The following is a 23,515-nucleotide window of genomic DNA, read 5'->3' on the forward strand; positions in this document are numbered from 1 at the left end:
AGCACACTGAGTTCAGGGTGAAGCAGACAAAACATTCCAGTCATTTTTAATCTCTCGGCCTCCGATAACAACTGATTCTTAAAAGAGAAACTCAAGACATTTCTGATAAATTCTGGTGAAATATGACAAAGGGGCTCACTGTCTTTCATGAGGACACATCAACATGTGGACATGAGGACGGATGGAACCTGCTCCGCCTCCTGAGAGACGCAACGCTGTGAGGGTGTTCGAAGCAGGTATGTGATTGAGGAACATAACGAGCTGGTAGGACAGGGCGGGGCCGCATGCACACGCACACACACGCACACACGCCTACATGCACACCTACCACACCTACACCCACGCTGAAGCCTCAGGAGTGCAGAAAAAGTTATTGAGTAAGAAGATTTTTCGTCATTTATATCTGATGCAGAATCTGGGTGTGATCTGTGGTTGTGAGGCGATTTGGGTCCATCTGTGACTCTTCGCAGTTTTCAGATGCTTATCAGCTCATCTTCACACACCTGCTTGGTGGTTAGAACAATGTCCTCAGTCATTAAATACGTGGCTTTAGCTGACAGCATGAGTTTCATTTCATTAAGATTGATTGTGATGTTGGCGGAGGCGCTCTTTATTTCTTCATTTCACTCCAAAACACGGTGGGAAACCTTTCACTGCGCTGCATGTGTGTTGAACACATGTAGACCGTCCAATCGTTAGCCCGACAGCTCTGCAACAGCCCTTATCAGCCAGCAATGTCATGCTGGAGCCTCCACACCTTCACAGTTTCCAAATATGTTTGTCTCTGCCTGCTTATGCAACCGTGTTGCTGCAAGCCGCCTTTCAGCGCCGTGTAATGTGTGCTTAGCAGATACGAGCCGTGTCCTCAGTGTGTGTGTGTGTGTGTGTGTGTGTGTGTGTGTGTGTGTGTGTGTGTGTGTGAGGAATCCACCTGGTGAATCTGCAGCTCAGCGGACCAGCTGTGTCCCAAACATGTCTCAGCAGCTCAGGTTTAGGTGGAGCTCTGGGAGACGGCCGCCTCACCCACACGGGTGACACAACGGCATTCATGACGGAGGATACTCTTCAACGACACGCACAGGAGAGGTTACGACATCCTGCTTTCCGCACGTCTCCACAATCACACTCACATCTCTTTGTCTTTCTGTCTCTTTTTCCTCGTCTATTTCAATTCTTGTGCCTCATTTTTCCGCTCGTCTCTCCTCCAACCCTTTCACTTTCTCCACCTGTTACGTCTCATTAATCTCTGTGGTTTTCCCTCTTTCTGCCTCCTTTCTTCACTCTCTATGGTTCATCTGCCACACCTGTGAGTGTGTGTCACCACCAGCCACCTCTCCAGCAAACATCCTGCCAGCGAGCAACATCGCTGGCAAGTCAGTGCTACACACACACGCATACACGCACGCATACACACATGCACGCACGCACGCACGCACGCACGCACGCACGGCTCCACCCACAGCTGAGCTCACTCACTCAGCTTTAACACTCAGTCACACTGAACGAGACACTTTCTTTATTGAAACCAGGTGAGGATCCACAAGCCGTTAAAGTTACGACACAGTCGTTCAGTTAATGCATGAAAAAGGAATTAAAACTGTTCCTTTTGCCTTTAAATTGGTACTTTTGTTTCCTTTAAGCAGCTTTTCTGTACTTTAAACAGTTGGTTAAAACAGATAAGAAAAAGCAGATTTCCTCACTCATATCTAGAGTTTGTGGGTGATGACCAGGCCACTGTTTCAGTAAATAAGTGGAAAACAAAGATAAGAGCAGCAGTTCAGGGGTCCCATGAAGAATCTGAGGGGTCATGTGATTGGCTGTCACTTTTCTGAAGATTCAAACTAACATACAACACAGCTTTGTGTAGCCTGCATGTGTTTTTATTCTGCTTTTCTATCCTATAAACGGTTTGTGATGCTCCAGATTTATTCTGGGACCTCTTGGGAACTCATAGTTTAGTGCTGTCATCCATATGGACAGTTTTGGTTTTATTAGTCCAGGTGTTGAGACATGTACAACCCAGATCCCAAAAAAGTTGGGATGATGTGTGAAACCTCAGCTAAAATAAAATGCAATGATTTTCAAATCCTGCTCGACTCTTATTCGACTGAATACAGCACAAAGACGGGACTTAATGCGACTTTCTTTCTTTCTCACTTGATATACATCTTCATGTCTTCACATCGTCAGTGGAGGCAGTCTAACACCTGCACTCCTTCACTACGAGGCCCTGCTGCTGTACCTCGTGCAGAGTGTGTCTTGGCATCGTCTTGCTGGAATAAGCGAGGACGTCTACAAACACAATGTGAAATGTGGACTCGTCAGACTGCAGAGCACTTTTCCACTTTGCGTCAGTCCGTCTCAGATGAGCTCGTTTGTGGCAGCGTTTGTGGATGATGTTGATATCTGGCTTTGGCTTTGTGTGCTTAACTCTTAACATGCATTTGCAGATGCAGCGATGAACTGAGTTCATCACCGACAGCGGGACTCTGAAGTGTTCCTGAAGAGCTCATGTAGTGATGTCCCTCACAGTCAGGACAGTTTCCAGCCTGAGGTTCATCTGTTGGTTTGTCCTGTTATCAACTGAAAACAGCTTGAACAGAATTGTAAATGACTGTATTCTGTTTTTATTTATGTTTTCCACTGCGTGCAAGCTTTAAGTTGCAGTTTGGGTGAAATGTTATTTAAATGTTACTTTTTAACCTTAAAGTGTTATTTTTAAAATTAATTTCACTCAAACAGTTCAGAACAGACTGGGAACTAACCACTGTGTGTGTGTGTGTGTGTGTGTGTGTGTGTGTGTCCTTGTTGACACAGTTTTGTGAGTAACGAGGCTATCGCCATGGTAGCCCATTGTTCACTTACAGGACGAGAGTGTGTGTGTGTGTGTGGGGGGGGGTTTAAAAACAGCGAGTCAGAGACAGAGGAAGAGCAACAAAGATACAAGGATATTCAAATATATAAATATAATAAAATATTAAATAAATTCAAGCAATCGGATTACCTGTGTGTGTGTGTGTGTGTGTGTGTGTGTGTGTGTGTGTGTGTGTGTGTGTGTGTGTTACAGAGGGCTTACAAACAGCTCTAATCTGCAGCATTGTTTCCTGCTGCTTAAAACCTGACCTCTCCTTCCTCTCAGAGTTCCTCATCCTCCTCATGTGACTCGCAGGTCGAAGGAAACGCGTCACTCAGCATTCGGCTTATTTGAGGCCCAATCAGTTATTTTCTATTCAAATAACATTTCTCACACACACACTAAATTCATGTTCTGGGTTCTGTCTAAAGACCCACACACAGCTGACCCGCACACACCTGCACAGGTAACGCCAAACACTACCACTCATGTCCTTCATGTCTTAAAGGAACTGACCGGCCTTGCTAAACACAGTCATGTCCTGAAAGCCCTTAACCCCACCCAGCCCAAATAAACATCTAAACCAGGCCCACGGAGCGGGTGGAGTCTGGATGAAGACCCACAAAGACGATGGCAACACTAAACCCGGCCTACGTAATACTTCGCGATCATATCAGTTAAATAAAATGCTGCTGCTTTATTCACTGCACCCTGCTGTGATTTCCTGTAGAGACGTCTTTTTCATGGGTGATCCAGGTGAGAGTTGAATCATCTACTGACCCACACCTGATGTAGCACTCTATGCTAACATGCTACAGCCGTGAAGGGCTCACAGAGGAGGTTTGCCTCGACTCCCCCGCTCGCTCCGCTATATTTAACACTGCAGTCACCTCCTCTTTCATTCAGAGATTTATCTCTCCACAAATCCATTCACAAAGGTCCTGTTTAATTCAGCCCGGGTTCCTGCCAGATAAACAGTGTTTGAGCCTCTCAGACAGCCACTATCTCTGCAGATACCTGCCGATTTGTTGACCCGTCGCTATGGAGACACAACAATACAGAGGCAACAAGGAGAAGTGGGGGATGGGAGGGTTTAAGTTTGTGTAAGGAGAGACAAAGAGTGAGCACAAGGAGAAACGGAAAGTGAGGGAGAGCGATAAAGAGTACGCTGTGTGTGTGTGTGTGTGCGCGCGTGCATGCGTGCGTGCGTGGGTGGGTGCGTGGGTGTGTAAAGGTGAATCGAGCTGGAACAAAATGCCTCTCTTATCAGTGTAGCACACCCTCTTCTCCACAGGAAGTTACGTACAGTAATGAGCCGACAGCAGACTGCAGGAGTACCTGCTCCGTGAGGCCGGCAGTCCAGTCAGACTCATAACCTACAGAGCAGCCGTTCATGACCTCCCGCTGACCACCGACCAACCCGTCACAGACAGAAACAAAAGCAGCCTTGACTTGGCTCACATCTGACCTACAAACCAACAGGGAGAACAAGAAGATGCCCAGAGTGGACCCCTGAGGGCCTCCATGAATTCAATTCACATTTCCCATTATGAAAATGATCCTGAGCCCATGTAGTAACAGCCCTTATCCAATCATGTGTTCACAAAGCGGTGAACCTCACTCCATCCTCACTTGTCAACGACTGAGCCTTTCCAGGACGCCCCTTTCGTAGCCAATCATGATGCTCTCACCTGTTACCACTGAGCCTGTTTACCTGTGGAAAGATCCAAACAGGTGTTTTTGGAGCGTTCCACATCTTTCCCAGTCTGTGAAACGTGTTGCTGCATCAGATTCAGAATAAGCAGATATTTACAAAAATCAATAAAGCTGATGAGATCAAACATTCAATATATTGTCTTTGTGTTGTTTTTAGTTGAGTATTTGTCAAAAAGGATTAAATAATCCCATTCTGATTTACAATGTCGCAGCTTTTTTGAATTCGGGGTTGTTCATAATCCCACTGTTGATATCTGAACCATCACGTGCAGCAGACGCCGCTGTAAGAGGCGGTCCCACACTCTGGTCTGGTTCAGGAACACACGAGCCAACTTAGCCCAAAACCATCACGCTGCTCTTTCCGTGTTTATAAAGAATTTCCATCATCGTTTCCGTTATAGTTACCGGAGGTTGGAAGTATGTAACAAGAATCGCTTGTAAAACAGTCTCACTTGCTGTTTTCCTGCGTTACTGACAACAACAACAACAACAACAACAACAGAGCGAGAGGAAACAAAGCACTTGTCCTCCATCCACTGTTAGCCACACACTAATCTGTGCAGTCCAGTCGCACCTGGCCGACAGGTGAGTCAAATCCAGACCCCTCTCTCCGTTTCTGCGTCTCACTTACAACAGCTGTTCCTCACACAATGACGACATCACCGCCTCACAAACACACATGTTCAGCTTCCTACCCAACAATTTACTGCTGCACGGCACAGAACAGCCGACGCCTGAGGCGGACCATCGCGCTGATGTCAGCCGACACACAGCCGTCCACGCTCCAGAAAGACACGCTGTCCCACACCAGCAGCCAGAGGGAGGACACCCCGTCCTCATCATCACACACATCAGCAAATGAATTCTGAGGAGAGGCTCAATGATGGATGGTGTCAAAGTATGACTATTCTCAACTATTTCCAGTTGATATCTGAGTTTTTAAATGTACTTTTTACATTTTTGTGATTTATACAAGGAAATAAAGGAAAACTGGTCACAACCAGCTGCAACAGAGCATCATCACACTGATCAGGAACTCACTGAGGGTGAATTTGGGGTGGAAATGCCCTTTAAAAGGGAAGGCAGGGGGTACCTGCAGTGGTAAACAGGATGTGGAATTGCCGTGTGTGCAGGCCTGTGTGTGTGCAGAGGGTTTGACCCGTGGTGACACACACACACACACACACACACACACACACACACACACACACACACACACACACACACACACACACAGATTCCTCAATGATGAGATCATCTCCCCGCCCTCCCACCCCCCACTTCACCACGCACTCACACAAACACACATATTTCCAACAACCCCCTCCCCTGCGAGGATCCAATGGATGGTGGCAAAAGAACAAAAGCCGCGCGCACACACACGTCTCATGCGTTAAACATTACTCTTTAAAGACAACCATAAACACACTTTTCAAACTGATGTCAGGTCAGCACGTCCTTCACTGGACACAATGGGGTGAGAAACACCCTACGCAAACACACACACACACACACACACACACACACACACACACACACGTTTTAATGAACGTGTTTATTTCATCCTCTCGACGAGTAGTAAAATGTTTGTCATTTATAGCCCAAACTTCATGCGAACGTAATTATTTTTGCATGAATTTTTCCAGATGTTAAAGCTTTTATTTCATGAACGCGAGAGTATCTCCATCATTGGTGCTAAAAATGAGAAGCAAAAGCACACATTTACCTTATTCATACTAGCCTTAGCTTAACCTATGTCATTCAAACTACAGGAAACAGCTATTTATGCTCAGTGTAATCAGCTCTCTCAGGAATTTAACTTCCCTTTAAATTTTAAAAGCGGTATTTATATAACAGAGGTGATCGGAGGAACTACTGTGTCGTGAAGAACTAGTTCTTATGGAAACAGCAGACACCATGTTCTGTGGACTGAGTCATGGAGAGAGACCTCATTTTTCAACGCTGCGAGCACCGAAAATTCACCACCCTTCTACTGGGGTGGGATCTCATCAGCATGGCTCCGTATGACCAGCGGTGAGGAAGAACGCATGTTTCTAATAATTTGGCTGAACTGACCCTTTGGGCCTCCAGTGAGATTTAAGTTGTTCTAAAATGACTGATCACTTAACGTGAACTGTTTCCAGAGAAGTCAGCAGTCTTCCCCCATCGCATCATGTCGGCACTCCCTAACTGTGGCACCCACTGATGACATCACCACATGATGCATTGCTGTAATAACGGTGCTGCTTAATAGGAGTCACATGAGTCATGCACCAGCAGCTCAGAGGGGGCGATCCCACCAAAAAACCCAGATTACAGACACAGAAGGAGGCAAGAAGCTTTTAATGTCTTTGATTTAGTTAATGAGGGGCGAGCGAGCTGCAGTGTGTGTCATTCTGTCTCTCTCTCGCTTTCATCTGGTCATTGGTTGGGACTCACACAGCTGCAGAGATGAAGAGAGACAAAGATCAAAGAGCAAGAAAAAGTCGCTCTCATGTCTTTCAGACTCAAAGAATTAAAGAAGTGAATGAACCAAAAAAAAAGTCAAATGATGGAAACTGGAGAGCATCCAGTGTTGGTTCAAGAGGTGAAACAGCTTCGAGGAGCAGCCAGGAGAGCCCTGATGGAGGCTCTCAGACCGAGACCCTGCCCATCAGGGGTCAGACCAAGTTCAGCCCTGAATGTAAATTTTGAAATCATTCCTGAATTTAAAAAGCAGGCTGTTATTGGAGGAAGAACAACTTCAAAAAACATGAATTTGACCCCAAGTGAATTATTTCTAAATCAATAATGTCAATTATATGAAAATATATCATATAATAGAAGCCAACTCCACTTATGTATCCTTTAACTTTAACTGATACCTTCACTTGCTATTGGACTACATTTCCCAGATTATATCTCTGCAGCATCTCTGTAGAAAATGAGTTGTGTCTTCAATGAATGAGTTCAGCTGCTGGTGAACGGCGACTACAAGGACCCCAGGTAGTCCTGTGACAGACACAAAGAGGTTTGACCCATCAACAGAATAAAATCATTTAAAAACACAACCAGAATGTGTCCACAGCCTCAAGTAACTTCACTTATCCCAAGACAGATCCATATTTAGAGGTAGACAGATAGTTTAGCTAGCCTGCTAGCTAATGTTAGACTGCTCCTACCTGTAAAACCTCCAATAGTAGCCCGGCTATGTATGTGATTGATCAGCACGCACAGCTTTTTTCCATGTTTGTGGTCGCCCCCTTAAAGTGTAATGAGGTCTGTGCCCTTGTTGGGGATGAGGTGAAATGTTGATGAGGATGCAAGAAGTGTCACTCAAATAACGCCTTCAGCTCAGTTCAGTTTAATCACCAGAAAAACAACAGTAACTCAAAATTCTGCCTCTGGATTTACAGTCAGCTCAGCCAAAAAGCAGGAAGAAAACTAAACAAAGGCAGGAAACAGCTGAGAGGACTAAGTGATAAATGTACTGTGCAGTCAGTCATACAGTCGGCCTTCGTCAGCATTAACCCTTCAGCGTGTTAGACAGGTCGTGATGAGGTTTGCTGGTCACTCTCTGGAGAAATGATTCAGACCAAGACAGAACAAGAGCTACAAGCTCCAACCAGACTTCAGTCTAAAGGGTCTCACAACACCACAAACTAAGAACAGAAGCAGAGTATCCTCCTCAAGCCAGTTTCTTTGAGATAGACCTTTGGAAGGTTGTATTAAAAGCAGCATGAGTTAATGGGGACCACCAACAGCCTCAGTGTGTGATTTATGGAGTCGGGTTTTGATATATTGACAGGTCTGCCACAGCATTATTCAGAGAACAATAGTGGGCCTTAAATACAGTACAGCTTAAAGTGTCCCTCAAGTATTTCATGGATGAGATTATTTTAAAAGAGCAGGGCGCTACCAGAGACAAAAATCCCAAGACCATGAAAAAAGATGAAGTATCAGAATCAGAGGTAGACTGATTAATCGAGCCTATATCCAGGATAATCTGCCGATGCTCACAGGCTGATGAAACGAAAAATGCCTGTAGACATTTCAGAGACAACAGTATATTTTATTTTCAAATATATGTCTGCATTCAAGTGAGTACTGTGTTAGGGTTAAATAAATCTAACGAGATTTTACTGGCTGCTGCTGAGAGAACCAACACTGCTTAGTTCATTCTTATTTATTTATGTATAATGCTGCTGTCTGCTGATAAATGCTGTTAAAATTTACTAAAAAGTTTTTTTCTTATTCACAAAGTTTAGCTGATTGCCTGTGGACATTTATTTAGTTGATCAAGTTTTTATTTGAAGTAAGTGCAAACAGAGAACACAGCCAATAACATTAGTGTTAAATAAATGTTTGTGTCTCATTTGTTATTATTTTCAGATTGTTGTATTTTATAAGATGCAACAAAACAACATCAGGATTACATATCAGCCATCAGCTGCCCGGCTCTCTGAATATTGGCACTGGCCATTGAAAAACAGGTAGAGATCAGAATGGAGCATCACCACGAAAAGACAATACAGTTAAACATAGATTAGCATTTAAACAGCGCATGCATGGAAAACGAGTTTCCACAGGAAGACAGAGCAAGAAGCCTGATCTGAACAAACAGCAGAAGAAACATGAAAACATGAGAACCGCAAGAGAGCTGAGTAACCAGCACAGTGCTGCCCTGTCATTAACACACACACACACACACACACACACATCTGGCATTACGTCTGCATGCATAAACAGGACACACACTGACAAACACACTGCAGCGTTTAGCCTTGCATGACCTCACCCTGCTGGTTCCCAGGCTATGATGTCATCAGAACCAGACCGCGTTTGTGGTGAGGAAGAGGAGGATTACGATGAAGAGGGGCGGATAGACAGAAAAATAAGAAGAGCAGAATAAAGGCAGGAGGCCACGAGGCTGGATAGAAGACAAACAGTCGCAGGTTCAAAAGCTCCGGAAAAGCAACTCAGTGGACTCTGATTCAAAAAAAGTTGGGACGCTGTAAAACATAAAATCATTTCCACACAAACTGTTTACTGACAACAGTTTTCTGAAGTGTCCCTGAGTCCACGTCGTCACATCCTTTATTCAGTCATGTGTTCACAGAGTGATGAACCTCACTCCTCGCTTGAGCCTTTCCAGGATGCCCGATCATGATCCTATCACCTGTCACCTGTTACCAATGAGCCTGTTTACCTGTGGAATGATCCAAACAGGTGTTTTTGGAGCGTTCCACATCTTTCCCAGTCTGTGAAACGTGTTGCTGCATCAGATTCACAATAAGCAGATATTTACAAAAATCAGTGAAGCTGATGAGGTCAAACATTAAACATGTTGAATTTGTGCTGTTTATGTCAGAAAGGATTAACGTCACACTCTGTTTCATTTCCTGCTTTTGAGGAATCTGAGTTCATCATTTGAATATAAACTACACTTCACTTCCTGAATATGCTGAAAGTAGACAAAATGGAGAGAAACTGGAGGAAAAGCAGAACACAAACAATAAAACAACTCAGCTGTGAGGATTAACTGAACTTCTCTGATTTTGTGTGACAGTAAACTGAGTATTTGGATTTGGACCATTGATCAGACAAAACAATTCAACTGATGCCGTCAGCTTGAATATCTGGAAACTTTGAAAGTCCTTTTTCACCGTTTCCTTCCATTTTTATGCAGCAAAATTGATTAATCAAGAAAATAAACATTTACAATATTTGGTAGTTGCAGCCCTAACACAGTCTAAAATGATTTACATCAGGAACTGTCTGATCAAAGAACAAATAATCAGACCAAACACTTACTGCCAACTTTTTTCAATACTAGATACTAGAATACAGATTCTGTCTGTGCCACAAAAAGTACTGGGAGTTCAATACCAAGAGTGAAGAGGAAAAGAGAGATGAAGAAAGAGGAGAAGAAGAAACTAGAGTGAGTAAGAAGAGCAGAGATGTTTGTAGCTGAGCCAGGCTGCAGGAGGTTCACCACAGTGATTATCACTGAACAATCCTCAGAAAACCACCGTAACCACACACACACACACACACACACACACACACACACACACACCACATTGTGTGAGTGTGTTGGGAAGTTGTGTGGGGTTGGTTAAATGTTAAATGTCGAGATTTGGGGTTTTCGTGTGTGTGTGTGTGTGTGTGTGTGTGTGTGTGTGTGTGTGTGTGTGTGTGTGTGTGTGTGTGTGTGTGTGTAAGACAGCGAGACAACTGTTTTTTGTTGGAGTGAAATGTCTGTCACCTTCATCATTAACCAAACATTTGGTGAGCAGTCACTGTCCATAACTCTGCGTCATGTCTGCTTCATCTCCAACCAGACAATAGAAGTGTGTGTGTGTGTGTGTGTGTGTGTGTGTGTGTGTGTGTGTGTGTGTGTGTGTGTGTGTGTGTGAGTGAGTTAGTGATTAGATTCCCGACATCAAACACAACTCAGCACCTGAACACAATGACACCAGCGACATGACGGCAACAATTTAGCTTGATGAAGACATGAACGGCTGACATGAACATCTGTTGTGAGATAACAGGATGCCTGGTAGTGACGAGCAAACGAAGGGAGTGTGTGAGTGTGTAAGTGTGTGTGTGTGCTGGATGACTTTTTTTTTTCTTTCCTCCCAGCAGTGTTGGCCCCACAATACAAATTCCATTAACCACTGTGTCTGGTCTCATCAGCAGACACCAGAATCCAAACTGCCACTGGGTTTAAAGGTTAAGTCTTTGTGGGGTTTTTTTTTTCATCACAGCTATTGAGATATTGAGACAAACATAACATAATTACCGGCAAAACCTACGTCCAGATTAACCAAACAAAATATTGCATGCTCATTAGTGAGCTTTGGTGAGTTTAGGACAGAAGCAGGCGAGCTGCTCACCTGTTTGAGCGCCTGCGCTAAGCTAACCAGCTGCAGACTGATGGAAGTTAGAGGGGAAACAAGGGGGTACAAAGAAGACCTCCTCACTGAGTCATGAGCCAGAAAGGTTTGGAACGACTGCGCTTAAAAACATCACCAAAAACTAAATAAATCCCATCTGACCAGTGCGGTCATCGCTTTGATCGGGAATAAACACGGAGAAATCCGACTTCCTGGAATGAATCCTTTAAATGTTCCTCAAAGAGGATTTCAGTGACATTTGTTCCTTTGAGCTTAACATTGAAAAACCAGCACAAAGCTGCAACATTTAGACCTGAAACCAACAAAGGAGCTTTCTCTGCACAGAGGAGGTGTGTGTGTGTGTGTGTGTGTGTGTGTGTGTGTGTGTGTGTGTGTGTGTGTGTGTGTGTAGGAGTGAAAGTCTATATCTCTGCCACTCTCAGGTTACCTTTTCTGCAGCAGCACAGAGGCTCTGTGTGTTGTGCCTCACATGCACACACACACACACACACACACACACACACACACACACACACACACACACACACACACACACACACACACACACACACACACACACACACACACACACACACACACACACACACACATACACATCTAGTGTGGGACAAGAGCGAAACAGCACTAAAATATATTCGTGTGTTTACATAAAACATCGCTGATCCTGCTGTTTCAGCACTGAGCTCCAGGTTTGAAGCTCCACGGCAAACTGTGGAGCCAAACGTCCAATCAGAGTGCGCTGGCTGACCTGTCCTCAAAAGCTGATTGGCTCAAGCATGTGGTGCAGCTGCAGTGTGTTCAGCAGCTTTTAAAATCCTCGGACTGAGCGCTCCTTTATGGTTTAGTCACACCTGAACGAGGCTTTTGGCAGAGTCGCTCCATGTCTTAGCTCAGCGTGTCGCGCATTGTTATTTTCAGAATAAACCAGGCTGCTTAGAAATGGCACCAATTTGCATGTGAGTGGTAGAACGCATGTTCTGGCAGACTCCCAAAATTAACAGTGATTATTGCTGACTGAATTTGCCAGCAAAGTAGGAAAAGCTGTAAAAAAAACCTTCGTCTTCATCTTCCTCACAGGGAATGTTAGGTGACTCGCATTTGGAGCGCCTCAAGTATTGGCTGGACAGGAAACAACTGCGGCCTTTTGCGATGTGTTTATCATCCGTGGTCATATCGGGTTCAGGGGAAAACAGCTGAAGGACGTACAAACTTTGGGGGTTAATTTTTTGGGCAAAGAAACATCCAATCACAAGACTTAACTTCTCCACAGGAGTCAGTGACTGAGGCTCATGGGTACTGTAGTACTTCGATCTGTCCACCATGCCAAACTGATGGAGAACACATGATTTCTCGGAAACTGAGTTGAAATAAAACTGGGGGCCACAACTGTCAGAACATCTGGGAGAGTCCCATGTTTCCATGTTGAGTAACATTGAGAATCTCTTAGAAGAAAAATGAGAAATGGGACACAGATCGTGAAAAACACTTGCAGAACCAGGCAAAGAGCTTGATGGTCGCCAGCTAAACGTGTCTGTGATCATGTTTTCCAGCTGAGTCGCTGATAATACTGCAGTAAAAACGTTGGGTACTGCACTTTGAAAACGACATTTTTAAATATGGGAAGTTTGCTCGGCCATATTTATGACTGAATACACTAATAATGTAAAGGCATTAAATGTTTATATGTGCAAAGTAGCCCGTTTCCACAGTAAGCTCAGTCCACAGGATCTCTTTCATAGTCTGGTTTAATGTTTGGGACTCTGTAGGAAACATCAGCTCAACCAAAGACAAGGAGGGAATTTGTTGGTGTTTTCTGCGCTGGTGGTTTTATAGCGTCTTGACTCCGGCTCTGGTTCTTGCAGCGTAAGCCGTAACCTGAAAGCACTTTTGTTCTTCCCCCGAAAATGTGTTTTCTGTTCCAGCACCACCAGTCACGCTTCTTTAATTCCTCCAAAACCATCCCTCACGGTGGGGAACCAAAACATCGAGAGAACAATGCAAACGTGTTTATCAAGTCATGGTTCTTTAAATAGTTTTATATACATTTATCTTTTTATAGCTTTGACCTCATCTGCAGGTGACGTGAGTCCAGATCTGCTTGTGATTATTGATGTGGTTGCAATTATCAAGGTGGTTGCATCTCAACAAAAGCAGTAACCAGGGAGCCGAGGCCGAGAATCTGGACTTTGAAACCACTTTATGTGGACGTCCATGTTTATGTCCTTTTGTCCAGTTGACACAGTTTCGGTGACAGCAGCAACGCAGCACACAGTGGACGCCAAAGAGCCATGAGTGTGACAGCAGCTCTGAGGTTTTCAGATAGGAAAGACGGAACAAAGCAGCCGAGAGACAAACGAATTAATGCAAGAGTACAGGAGCTGTGAGAGTGTGTGTGTGTGTGTGTGTGTGTGTGTGCGCGCGCGTGTGTGTGCGCGCGTGAGGCCACGGCCAACTCAAACACTCCTGCCAGCTATGACTTATAGGGGAGACCCTTGCATGAAAGAGCACATTAGTTTATTTATGGCTCCAGTTTCCAAAGGAAGTGAAGATGATTCATGGTCTGCCTCATCTCCACACTTCAGGTCGCTCTAATGTTATTATTTTGTTTAGCTTCTTGCTTCACTTCAAAAGACTTAAGCAGACTGATATTCTGTTAAATAGCGAACATTCAGCCATGCGCTTTGGTCCAGATAGAAATATCTTAACTCTGATAAGCCTCCACTCCACTCCACTAGCGCCACCAGCAGGTCACTTTGATTTACGCCAAAATACCTGCAAAAGTCACGATCAGCCTCAGCTGTACTTTGGGTTTCTTGCTAATTAGCAAATGCTAACATGCTAAACAAATAGGGCAAACATGGTTAAATGCATACAGTACCTGCTTAACATCAGGGGACAATCGGCTCATATGATTTATGCTGCTGCCACCCAGATGCCAGCGGCGCCACCCTGAAGACACATCTGGGCCACATCAGTCCAATCTGCTGAAGTTTACTGTAGAGCGCCGAAGCTCTCTAATCCCTTGTGTACAGACATAAATACACACCATCTATACCATAACATTACATAACAACAGGCCACGACAGTCCACAAAATAGTAACCCACATAATGATACACCCAGCGCACTCACGTTAGATCGCAGAGAGGGACTCAAAAACAAGAGCGCCATGAAAGCTTCTTCTCTCATTGAAATAAGTGGGGCGCCATGTTGGAGGCCTACATCCACCGTGTTCACAGGTAGACACATCATAGACCTCTATGGCCTCTGCCTGTGGACTCATCCACAAGAAGACTTCTGAGCCATCAGTGGTGAACAGATCTAATACAGATGTTTGGGAGGGATCCTGGAGTCTGGACCTCTGGGCCTGATCAAACAAAGAAGCGTTCACATTCAGACTTTCTCTTATCGCTCATCTTTCTCACAGGACTTGAACGCAGCATGAGGCAGCGGCGGGTCACTGAAGTTATGTGACACTTTGTCTTCAAAGCCCCGCCCCCCTCCAGTCCACTCCAGCCAGTCGCTGACTTTGTTTACAGGGGTTGCCGGGACAACAGGTGGAACACACCTCATCCTGTGTCGACCTTGGGTCACTTTTCTGCTGGTGTAGTCAACCACTCCTCTGTGTGTGTGCGTGTGTGTGCATCTATATAATTCATAACGTAACTAAAATCATACTAATTGCTCTTTATTGCGTTGAAAGGGAACAATGTTGCCAAATTTCAGTAACAAAGCAGCTGAATTTCACAGAGTTTTACACGTTTTCTTGCTTTTTTAACTATTTTCTGCAGTTTCACTATTTCATCCCTGGTTTTATTGATGTTCAAGTGTGTTTTGTCTCCTCTTGTTGTCTTGTTTACTCGTGTTGTCTTTGTTTCATATTGTAATTGTGTCACATGGTGAAGCTCTGTGTAAACTGTGACAGCTGTTTGGTCACATCTCAAACCAAATTTCCAAAATGTAAAACAGTGATACTCCTGGATTAATTATGCATTACACATTTTTCAAAACTTGGCCGCTCTGACAAAAACAAGGCAATTTTCATAACTGTGGGAGCTGTTAAAATTCTGACTAGTATGTTTGAAAAACCAGTCCAAAACCACAGTTTTATATTTTGCATTTAATTTTTCTGTTCTGCTTTATTGTCAATATTTCCTTATAAGTGCAGACAGATTGAATAGTCTGTCGAAGTCGTCACGTAGTCGAGCATGTTTGAAACATTAAAAGCAGGACGTGAAGATGACACAGCATCCATCAACATGACACAGCATCCATCAACATGACACAGCATCCATCAACATGACACACGTGACTCCACACAACATTAAAGTGCCACGCAGGAGCACGGACCTGTTTGAAGGCCAGCGTGTCGACTCTTCAGCTGCCACATGTTGCTTCTTTAATGAACCACAACAAATAAATGATCAACACCAACCGGTGTGTGAGCCAAAGACTGAACATCCCAGACGGCGGATAAAACCACCTCAGTGACAAAACGGCACCAACAAAGAACACACGGACACAAAACTAAAAAGAGAAAAGAACGAGTCAGACAGAAAGAGTTTTAGGAACTGTTAGACTGAAACCAAACATCCATCAGCTGACAGAGTCCAACAAGCCGAGCGGAGGAAGACTGTTGACACACAGCACCATGGCAACCGAGCAGCCAACAGAGGAAGAGAGCGGGTGAAAGAGTGTGTGCGTGTGTGTACGTGTGTGTTTGCAATGTGGTTTCTGGTCCAGGACAGGAGCCGCCTGCCAGTCAGTCACTTGGTTCATGTCATAGTGAGAGAAACTGGGACAGAGACTGAGCAACAAATCAATTATCGTCTTTAATTAATCATTTTGTCTATAAAATGTAATATTGGTGTGTTCCTGTCCTGGTTAATCTGATCGGGATCTGGACGTGATATGAGCGATAATGTTAACGGGAAAGTGCACTGGGGGACTTTAACATTAAATATAATAATGGTCAAAATCGTGGCAGCAGAGGCGGAGAAATCAATACATTTAGTCCAGAGTGGATCCTACGTTTCCCATAATGCAACTCGTCTGCATTTTCTGTGAGACCCTCGCTGCTTGATAAACGCATCAAATGACAACGGACCTTCAGAGATTTATCAGCAGAGTGTGCAGCTCCGCTCGGCTTCACAGAGCTTCACGGCCAGTTTAACGGTCGTCAGACGGCCGCTTCAGTTACGTTTTACAGGCCTGTGAAGGTCAAGACACCAGAGTGTTTAGAGCCGCTAAGACTAAACATAAAAAGCCTGTGGTGAGGTGGAAATAGGCTGAATCACGACTGCATAATAAAATGCAACAGATACTTTTAAACACGAAAGATCGAGAAAACACCGACTGAAGCTTCAGTCACTTCAGTGAAACTCTGCAGATTTCTTTTGTCCTAAACTCTAAACACGAGTCAGTTGTGTTCAGCTAATGTTACTCTACAAAAAACACAGCCTGGAGGCACTGTGTGTGTGTGTGTGTGTGTGTGTGTGTGTGTGTGTGTGTGTGTGTGTGTGTGTGTGTGTGTGTGTGTGTGTGTGTGTGTGTGTGTGTGTGTGAGAATGAGGTCACACAGTCTGACTGAGGTCATAACTGAAAGCTACAGATCCCGTCGGGCCTGTTCTCAGTGTCTTCACCCGGTTTCTCTCACTCTCGGCGGGAAACAGCAGCAGGTGAACGCAGAACGCTTTAAATCTGGAAACGACAGCGATGTCTCTGTGTGTCACACGGTAATGTTGTGGGTTCTTGGTCCTGCGGATGTGTCTAATTGCTGGTGTTTGGCACAGTAAATCCTGGTGCTCTACATGCTTCGGTGGACCACGTTATGCATCATGGTGACGTAAGCTGAATTTGTGGCACCTTCAGTCTTTGTTGGCGCACATTTCCAACAGCTTTTTACAACGTGAAACAGCAATCTGTTTTCTTTTAGCTCCTGGTTTCGGTTTGCAGCACCAAACCCACCAAACCCACTGCACGCTACCTGCTCAGCACTGAGCGACAGCCGGGCACACTGAGCGACCAGCTGGTGAAGAGAGTGGAAACATCTGGCAGCTAAGAAGACTAGACAGCTTTCTTGTTAGCTGGTGGAGACCAAACCAGAGCAAAAAGGAGAGTAAACACTGGACTTCCATCAATCAGATGGACGTAAAAACGACTACAATGGGATGATAATGTTTTTTCTGCTGGATGTGCACACAGGCAGCTGTTCAACACATTTAGCCAAAACAACTTTAAAACACTGTGTCATGTTGTGTTTACAGCCTGTCCAAAAAATGACATTCATGCTGCATTAAAGGAATTTGGGGCAGTAAGTCAGCAGTTGTCACAAGTGGAGGGCCAAAACTTGCGCGCACACACACAAACACACACACACACACACACACACACACACACACACACACACACACACACACACACACACACACACACACACACACACACACACACACACACACACACACACACACACACACACTTTGCAAACTTCCAAACAAGCAGGTAAAACACAGAAAGGCTTTAAGAATCTCAGCAGTGCAGAGCGATTGTTGAAGAGTGAAGATCTGTGTTCTTTATCTTTGTAGTGACGTTCAACACTCGACGCCTTCATCTACCACAAACTAATGTTACCCGGCGAGCAGTCAGTCAGTGACACATAACTACTTCCTTAGTGACATTTAGGGATTATGTCCTCGTCCTCAATAATGGGTTCCACCTGTTAGTCAAGGTTCTGCAGCTGAAGCAGTAAGACGGGAGACAACAAGGACGAGATAAGCAAAGCGTGGGTTTGGCTAACTTTTCATGAAGCCCATGCCCTCGTCAGTGTCACTTTAAGAGAACCAACCAATCACGGGCTTCCTTTGATAAAAATGACGGGACTCAAAAAAGAGCAGAAGACAGATGAGGTGGATCCTCAGCTACAGTTACATCAGGAAGAAACCACAGCTGGTAGATATGAAGCGGGGTGGAGTCCATGCACACATGCACACACGCACACGCACACGCACACGCACACACACACACACACGCACACACACACACACACACACACACACACACACACACACACACGCACACGCACACTATTCATTCCTGAAGAGACTCAGATCAGATTTTGAACATTACTGAACTTTTATGTTTGTTATTCAACTATTCAGGACTGAAGACAAGAAGTATAAATCCACAACATACAATGTTTCCGTTTCTAAATAAGGAACAGTTTGTTGACAGGAGGGCTAACAGGGAGTTATCCCAAACACCAGTAGCCTCATTAGGCAGATTAACATGCTGGCATTTCTATGTCTAGGAGTACGTTTTGGCAAACAAAACTAATATCCAGTACGTTTGTTCACGGCATGCAAACTGTCCTCATTCAGTCATTTCCGTATTTTGTAAGAGTCATCAAATGTGCGAGTCCAGTTTGTGGCAAAAGAAAGAGTTAGCGCTTCAATACAGAGGAAAAAATTAAATATCTAAAAGCGGGAAAACTATTTTAAAATTGTTCTGTTGCTAAAACAACCAGTCTGCATAAACAAACAGCAGAAACAAAATGTTCAGACTGCTCAATGAATTAAAAACATTATTCATCTCTGACGTGCTGAAATATCCTTCTGTTTGTGTGTGTGTGACAGACAAAAGCCTGGGGGCCTCCCTGAGGGGCCCCACACCACAGCTAACCATTAAGCTGCAAAAGAGACAGTTACTTCACTCTGACAGCAGCAAACATCTCCTTCCCACGCTCCCTCTCTGTTTGCCTGGTGCACTCTTCCTGCCATGGAAGTGAGGTATGTGACACACCAGCGTTACCTGTGCAACAGAACCGGACCCGTCCAGACTGTCCGGACTCCAGCTTCAGGGCTCATGTGGACCTTTCAACCCCACCAGAAAGTACCAAAGTGTTAACAGAGTGCAGCAAAATGTCTAAATGAAGAGTCCTCAGCAATAACAAAATGCACTGAAGTTACACTTTAATCAGGATGAATCACAAAATATTCCCTCTAGAGAACATCACCTGCTTTTAATATGAGACAAGCATCAAGTCTCCGAAAACTAGACATCAAGTGTTTTACAGCTTCTTTAAAGTCGACACAGATCAGTGTTTTCTGATCCGTCAGGAGCTCAGAAAGCAGAAACATGCCCAGTGCTCTGTGTGTGTGCGTGTGTGCGTGCATGTGTGTGTCCGTCCCACCCACCCAGTCATTTCCTCTCTACTGTGGAAAATCAAACCTCCACAGTTTGACATCACTGAACACTCTGACCTCAGCTCACGCCCATCGAACATGGTCGGCCTCAGGATGCTCTCACACTCGAGCCGGTTCCTGAACCAGAGTTTATTCAGAGCGTCTGACGGAGCTTCTGCTGAATCTGGAAAAGCAGCGGACCCGTCTGACCACACACCTGAAAAGCTGCCGCTCATACCGGATGAGACGAGACCGTGTGAAGGTGTGACGGCTCCACCTGCCTGATGACGGAGCAGCGGTTTAAACTCCAGCAGCAACACAGAAACAAACGATAACGTCTCAATTCTCTGACGACAACACAAAAGGAATTATGGGTAGAAAGGATGGAGGCAGCTCGTTGTGACTGGGTACTTGGGCAGCTGCCCTTTGAAGTACAAACTGCTGCATGCAGCGTGAAGACGAGGGGCACCAGTACTTCATCTGATCACTGCTCCTTGAAGTCTGTACTGTGAAATCTGAAGTAAAAAGAAAAAGTATGATTTGGAACGGATGCCAAGAGTTCGTAGCGGCTCAGTCGATGTGACGAATCTTCCACCGTGCAAAGGATTATGGGTCAGAACAGCCAGAAATGCATGCTGGCTTGCATTCTGCGACATGCGACCGAATGCAGGACATCCTGGTGTTTTTGGTATACTGTATTTGAATTACTGTGTATCAGGACATACTACATCTTCTTAATGCATACTAAATAATACGGGTATTTGAATACAGCATTGGGCTGGTATGAACACCACAGAAGAAGACGCAAACTCAAGTTAACAAGAAGAGATCTTCGTTCATCAGTCTAAAGTCTGAGGTCTCACTGAGAGACTCGTCCACTGATAACAAGTCAGTCAGAGACCAAACAGCCGGTGTCACGTCTCACAATGAGCACGAGCTGATGCAGAATTCACTGATTAATGAGACACTTTAGGTCGCTGTAGACAAAGGCGTATCTTCATGTTTACCCTCGGTAGTTAGCGTCTTTTCTGAATGAGGTGTTTTAGCAGCTCTGTGACCAAAGTTTGGCTTCTGATGGATTTTCAAACAGCGGCACAGATTGATGATGTGAGCTCTGATGATGTGTTTCTGCTTAGACTTTCGGTGATTCAGCAGACACTCATCACGCAATTAGACAAGCCTCAAAACCGATAATCATGCAGTCTGGAGACCATTGTGACTAAGCTTTTGTTGGGGCATCTCACACTCTGTGAACCTATGAATGACGGACGGACGGGCGGGCGGGCGGGCAGGCAGACAGGCAGGCAGACAGACAGACAGACAGACAGGCAGGCAGGCAGGCAGGCAGGCAGGCAGGCAGGCAGGCAGACAGACAGACAGACAGGCAGGCAGGCAGGCAGGCAGGCAGGCAGGCAGACAGACAGACAGACAGGCAGGCAGGCAGGCAGGCAGGCAGGCAGGCAGGCAGACAGACAGGCAGGCAGGCAGGCAGGCAGGCAGGCAGGCAGGCAGGCAGGCAGGCAGGCAGGCAGACAGACAGACAGACAGACAGACAGACAGGCAGGCAGGCAGACAGACAGACAGACAGACAGACAGGCAGGCAGGCAGGCAGGCAGGCAGGCAGGCAGGCAGACAGACAGACAGACAGACAGCGGCCAAACTCAACATGTTAACAGCAGTGTTGACTTTTCAAACAGTTTCCTGCAGCACAAACAGTTTTCAGCACTTTTCATTCAAACACTGTCACATAAACTTAACTGTGTCATCATATTTGTCCTTTGCACACCAAAGCAGGATAAGCGAATGAACACATGAATGAAAAACACACCCAGACCTTTTCACAAAGACAAGCGCGTCAGTGACTCTGCGCTGTTGTTCCTATAGCAAATAAGTGCAATATGATTATCTGTCAGCGTCAGGCCGCCTGGGTGGAAGCCAAACAGCGTTAATTAAAATCAGATGTGTGCTAATTATGTTTGGGACACAACAACAAGCAGCTTGTTAAAGAGAAATAAGCAGCGCAGTAAGCGAGGGCAGGTGGAGGCTGCTCACGTTCACTTTCAAACTGACAAACCGCATTAACAACACAGTGGATTTGGGGGTTTAGGGGGAGAAATGTTTTCATCCAGACTTAAACTAAGACTTCACCTCTCCACGTGAAGCCTGGCTCATTAACACAGGTGTGTCCTCTCTCTGTGGGAGCCTGCTCATTAAAACACACTCTGCTGTTGTCATGTGGAGACTCTGCACACAAAACACGCCAAACTCCATCCAGAAATCCGTCACTTTAACGCCGCTGTTGACAACATGATCACATTTCATCAGCAAAACTGTAGCTGGGATATTTGATTTCAGTTCTCAGTCTTTCACAGAAATACTGGGACGAAGTGAGAGGCAGCAGGATCGCGGTTTGCGTAGAAAACTTGAGATTTCCAATTAAATATTGACTCAAATGTGGCTTATGTGTATGCCGATCTGAAAAGAAGTCCCTGCCAATTGTAAGAATACTCTAGAGAAACAATTAACCATTACTCTAATATAAAAGATCAATAAGGCGAACTTAAACTGCGGAATTATTTAAGCGAGTTTGGCAGGGAGGTCTTGTCACGCCTAAGTGCTACATGTAAAAGGGCTAACGGGACCCAAACTGAGTAAAATGAGAAGAAATTTCACTAAAACGTGATATTTAAGAAATATTTTGTATTCTACCACGTGAGGACCCCGCATTAGCAACCTGACTTGGGTAAACATATCGGGAAGAAATGTGCGAACTCCGGGAAACTTCCACACAAATGAAAGAACAATAGTCCGGATTGAACTTTGGTCTCCGACGAACTGCATAGACATTATTATGAAACACGACTAAATTCAGAAACGGTCGAAGTCACTCCTTACTTTGACATATCAAAACACTACCAACAGCGTTAACTTCAACTGAATCAAACTTTTTAAAGCAGTTTTCCTCTGATTCCCAGTGCAGACCGACACCCAGCTAACGTTACCAGCGGCCAGGTGGGCGGCAGCGGCACCGTGAAGCACTCCGAAACCCTAAGATTTATAAGAAATGCTGTCGTTGCTTTGTATATTTCGTTCGTGCCGAATTAAAGACTGAATTTAACTGATTCAAACAACATCATTTACCATAACACAAGATATAAACATGTATGTAAAGAAGCAATTGCATTTTAAAACAACACATTATCAAAGGCAATCCGCACTTTCCACGACAGAAAACGGCGTGTTTGGGATATAAGCTTGGAAAACTTGGGGGGAAACTTTCCTGGGACAGCTAATATTAGTCACGCCAGCCTCCCTGCCGTGTGTGGACTCTGCATTAACAGGTGAACTCATGTTGGACTCAACAGGTGATGGTTCCGGAGCCTCAGAGAAGCTTCTAGACGAATGAATGGACCGCCGTTACTCACCGATGGAGACGAGCTTTATGTTCTCCTTGTCCAGGAACTCCAGAGCCACAGACACGTTCTCCAGCTTCATCTGTCTGAAGTTGGGCCTCGGGTGGTACTTTCTGAACATCTTCTTGTGGCTGAGGACCTCCAGCAGGGCAATGAGCCTCAGGCCGTCGCCCAGGTCCAGCTGCAGGTCCCCGATCCGCTTGTTGACGCACTTCAGGTGCTCATTGATCCAGCGGGTGAAGGTGTTCTGCTGGATCTTCTTCCACGGAGCGTCCTCAGCCAGGTCCTTCTCTGTGGCCGGCATCTTTAACGGCTCTTCTGGCTAATTATCGTGAGCTCTTCTTGTTGGGACGGAGGGTAAATGTGACAGAGTGCCGGTGAGCGCGTTCGGTGTCCCGCGGTGCTTCCTCGGAGGAAGACGAAGGTGGTTTGAAGTTTCTTTGAACCTCAC

At 45.2% G+C, this 23,515-nt stretch overlaps 1 protein-coding gene across 4 annotated transcripts in view; it reads right to left on the bottom strand.

Annotated features, from left to right (window-relative positions):
- Positions 1–23,515, bottom strand: part of flnbl (filamin B, like) — a 59,458-nt gene extending 35,943 nt beyond the window's left edge. For all 4 annotated transcript variants that reach the window (XM_070992836.1, XM_070992825.1, XM_070992815.1 and 1 more), the window contains exon 1: positions 23,077–23,515. In XM_070992836.1, the coding sequence (XP_070848937.1) occupies positions 23,077–23,368 (292 nt within the window). In that variant the 5' untranslated portion in view covers positions 23,369–23,515. The remainder of the gene's footprint in view (positions 1–23,076) is intronic.

This window comes from Chaetodon trifascialis, chromosome 3 (genome assembly GCF_039877785.1).
Source record: "Chaetodon trifascialis isolate fChaTrf1 chromosome 3, fChaTrf1.hap1, whole genome shotgun sequence".
Lineage (NCBI taxonomy): Eukaryota > Metazoa > Chordata > Actinopteri > Chaetodontiformes > Chaetodontidae > Chaetodon > Chaetodon trifascialis.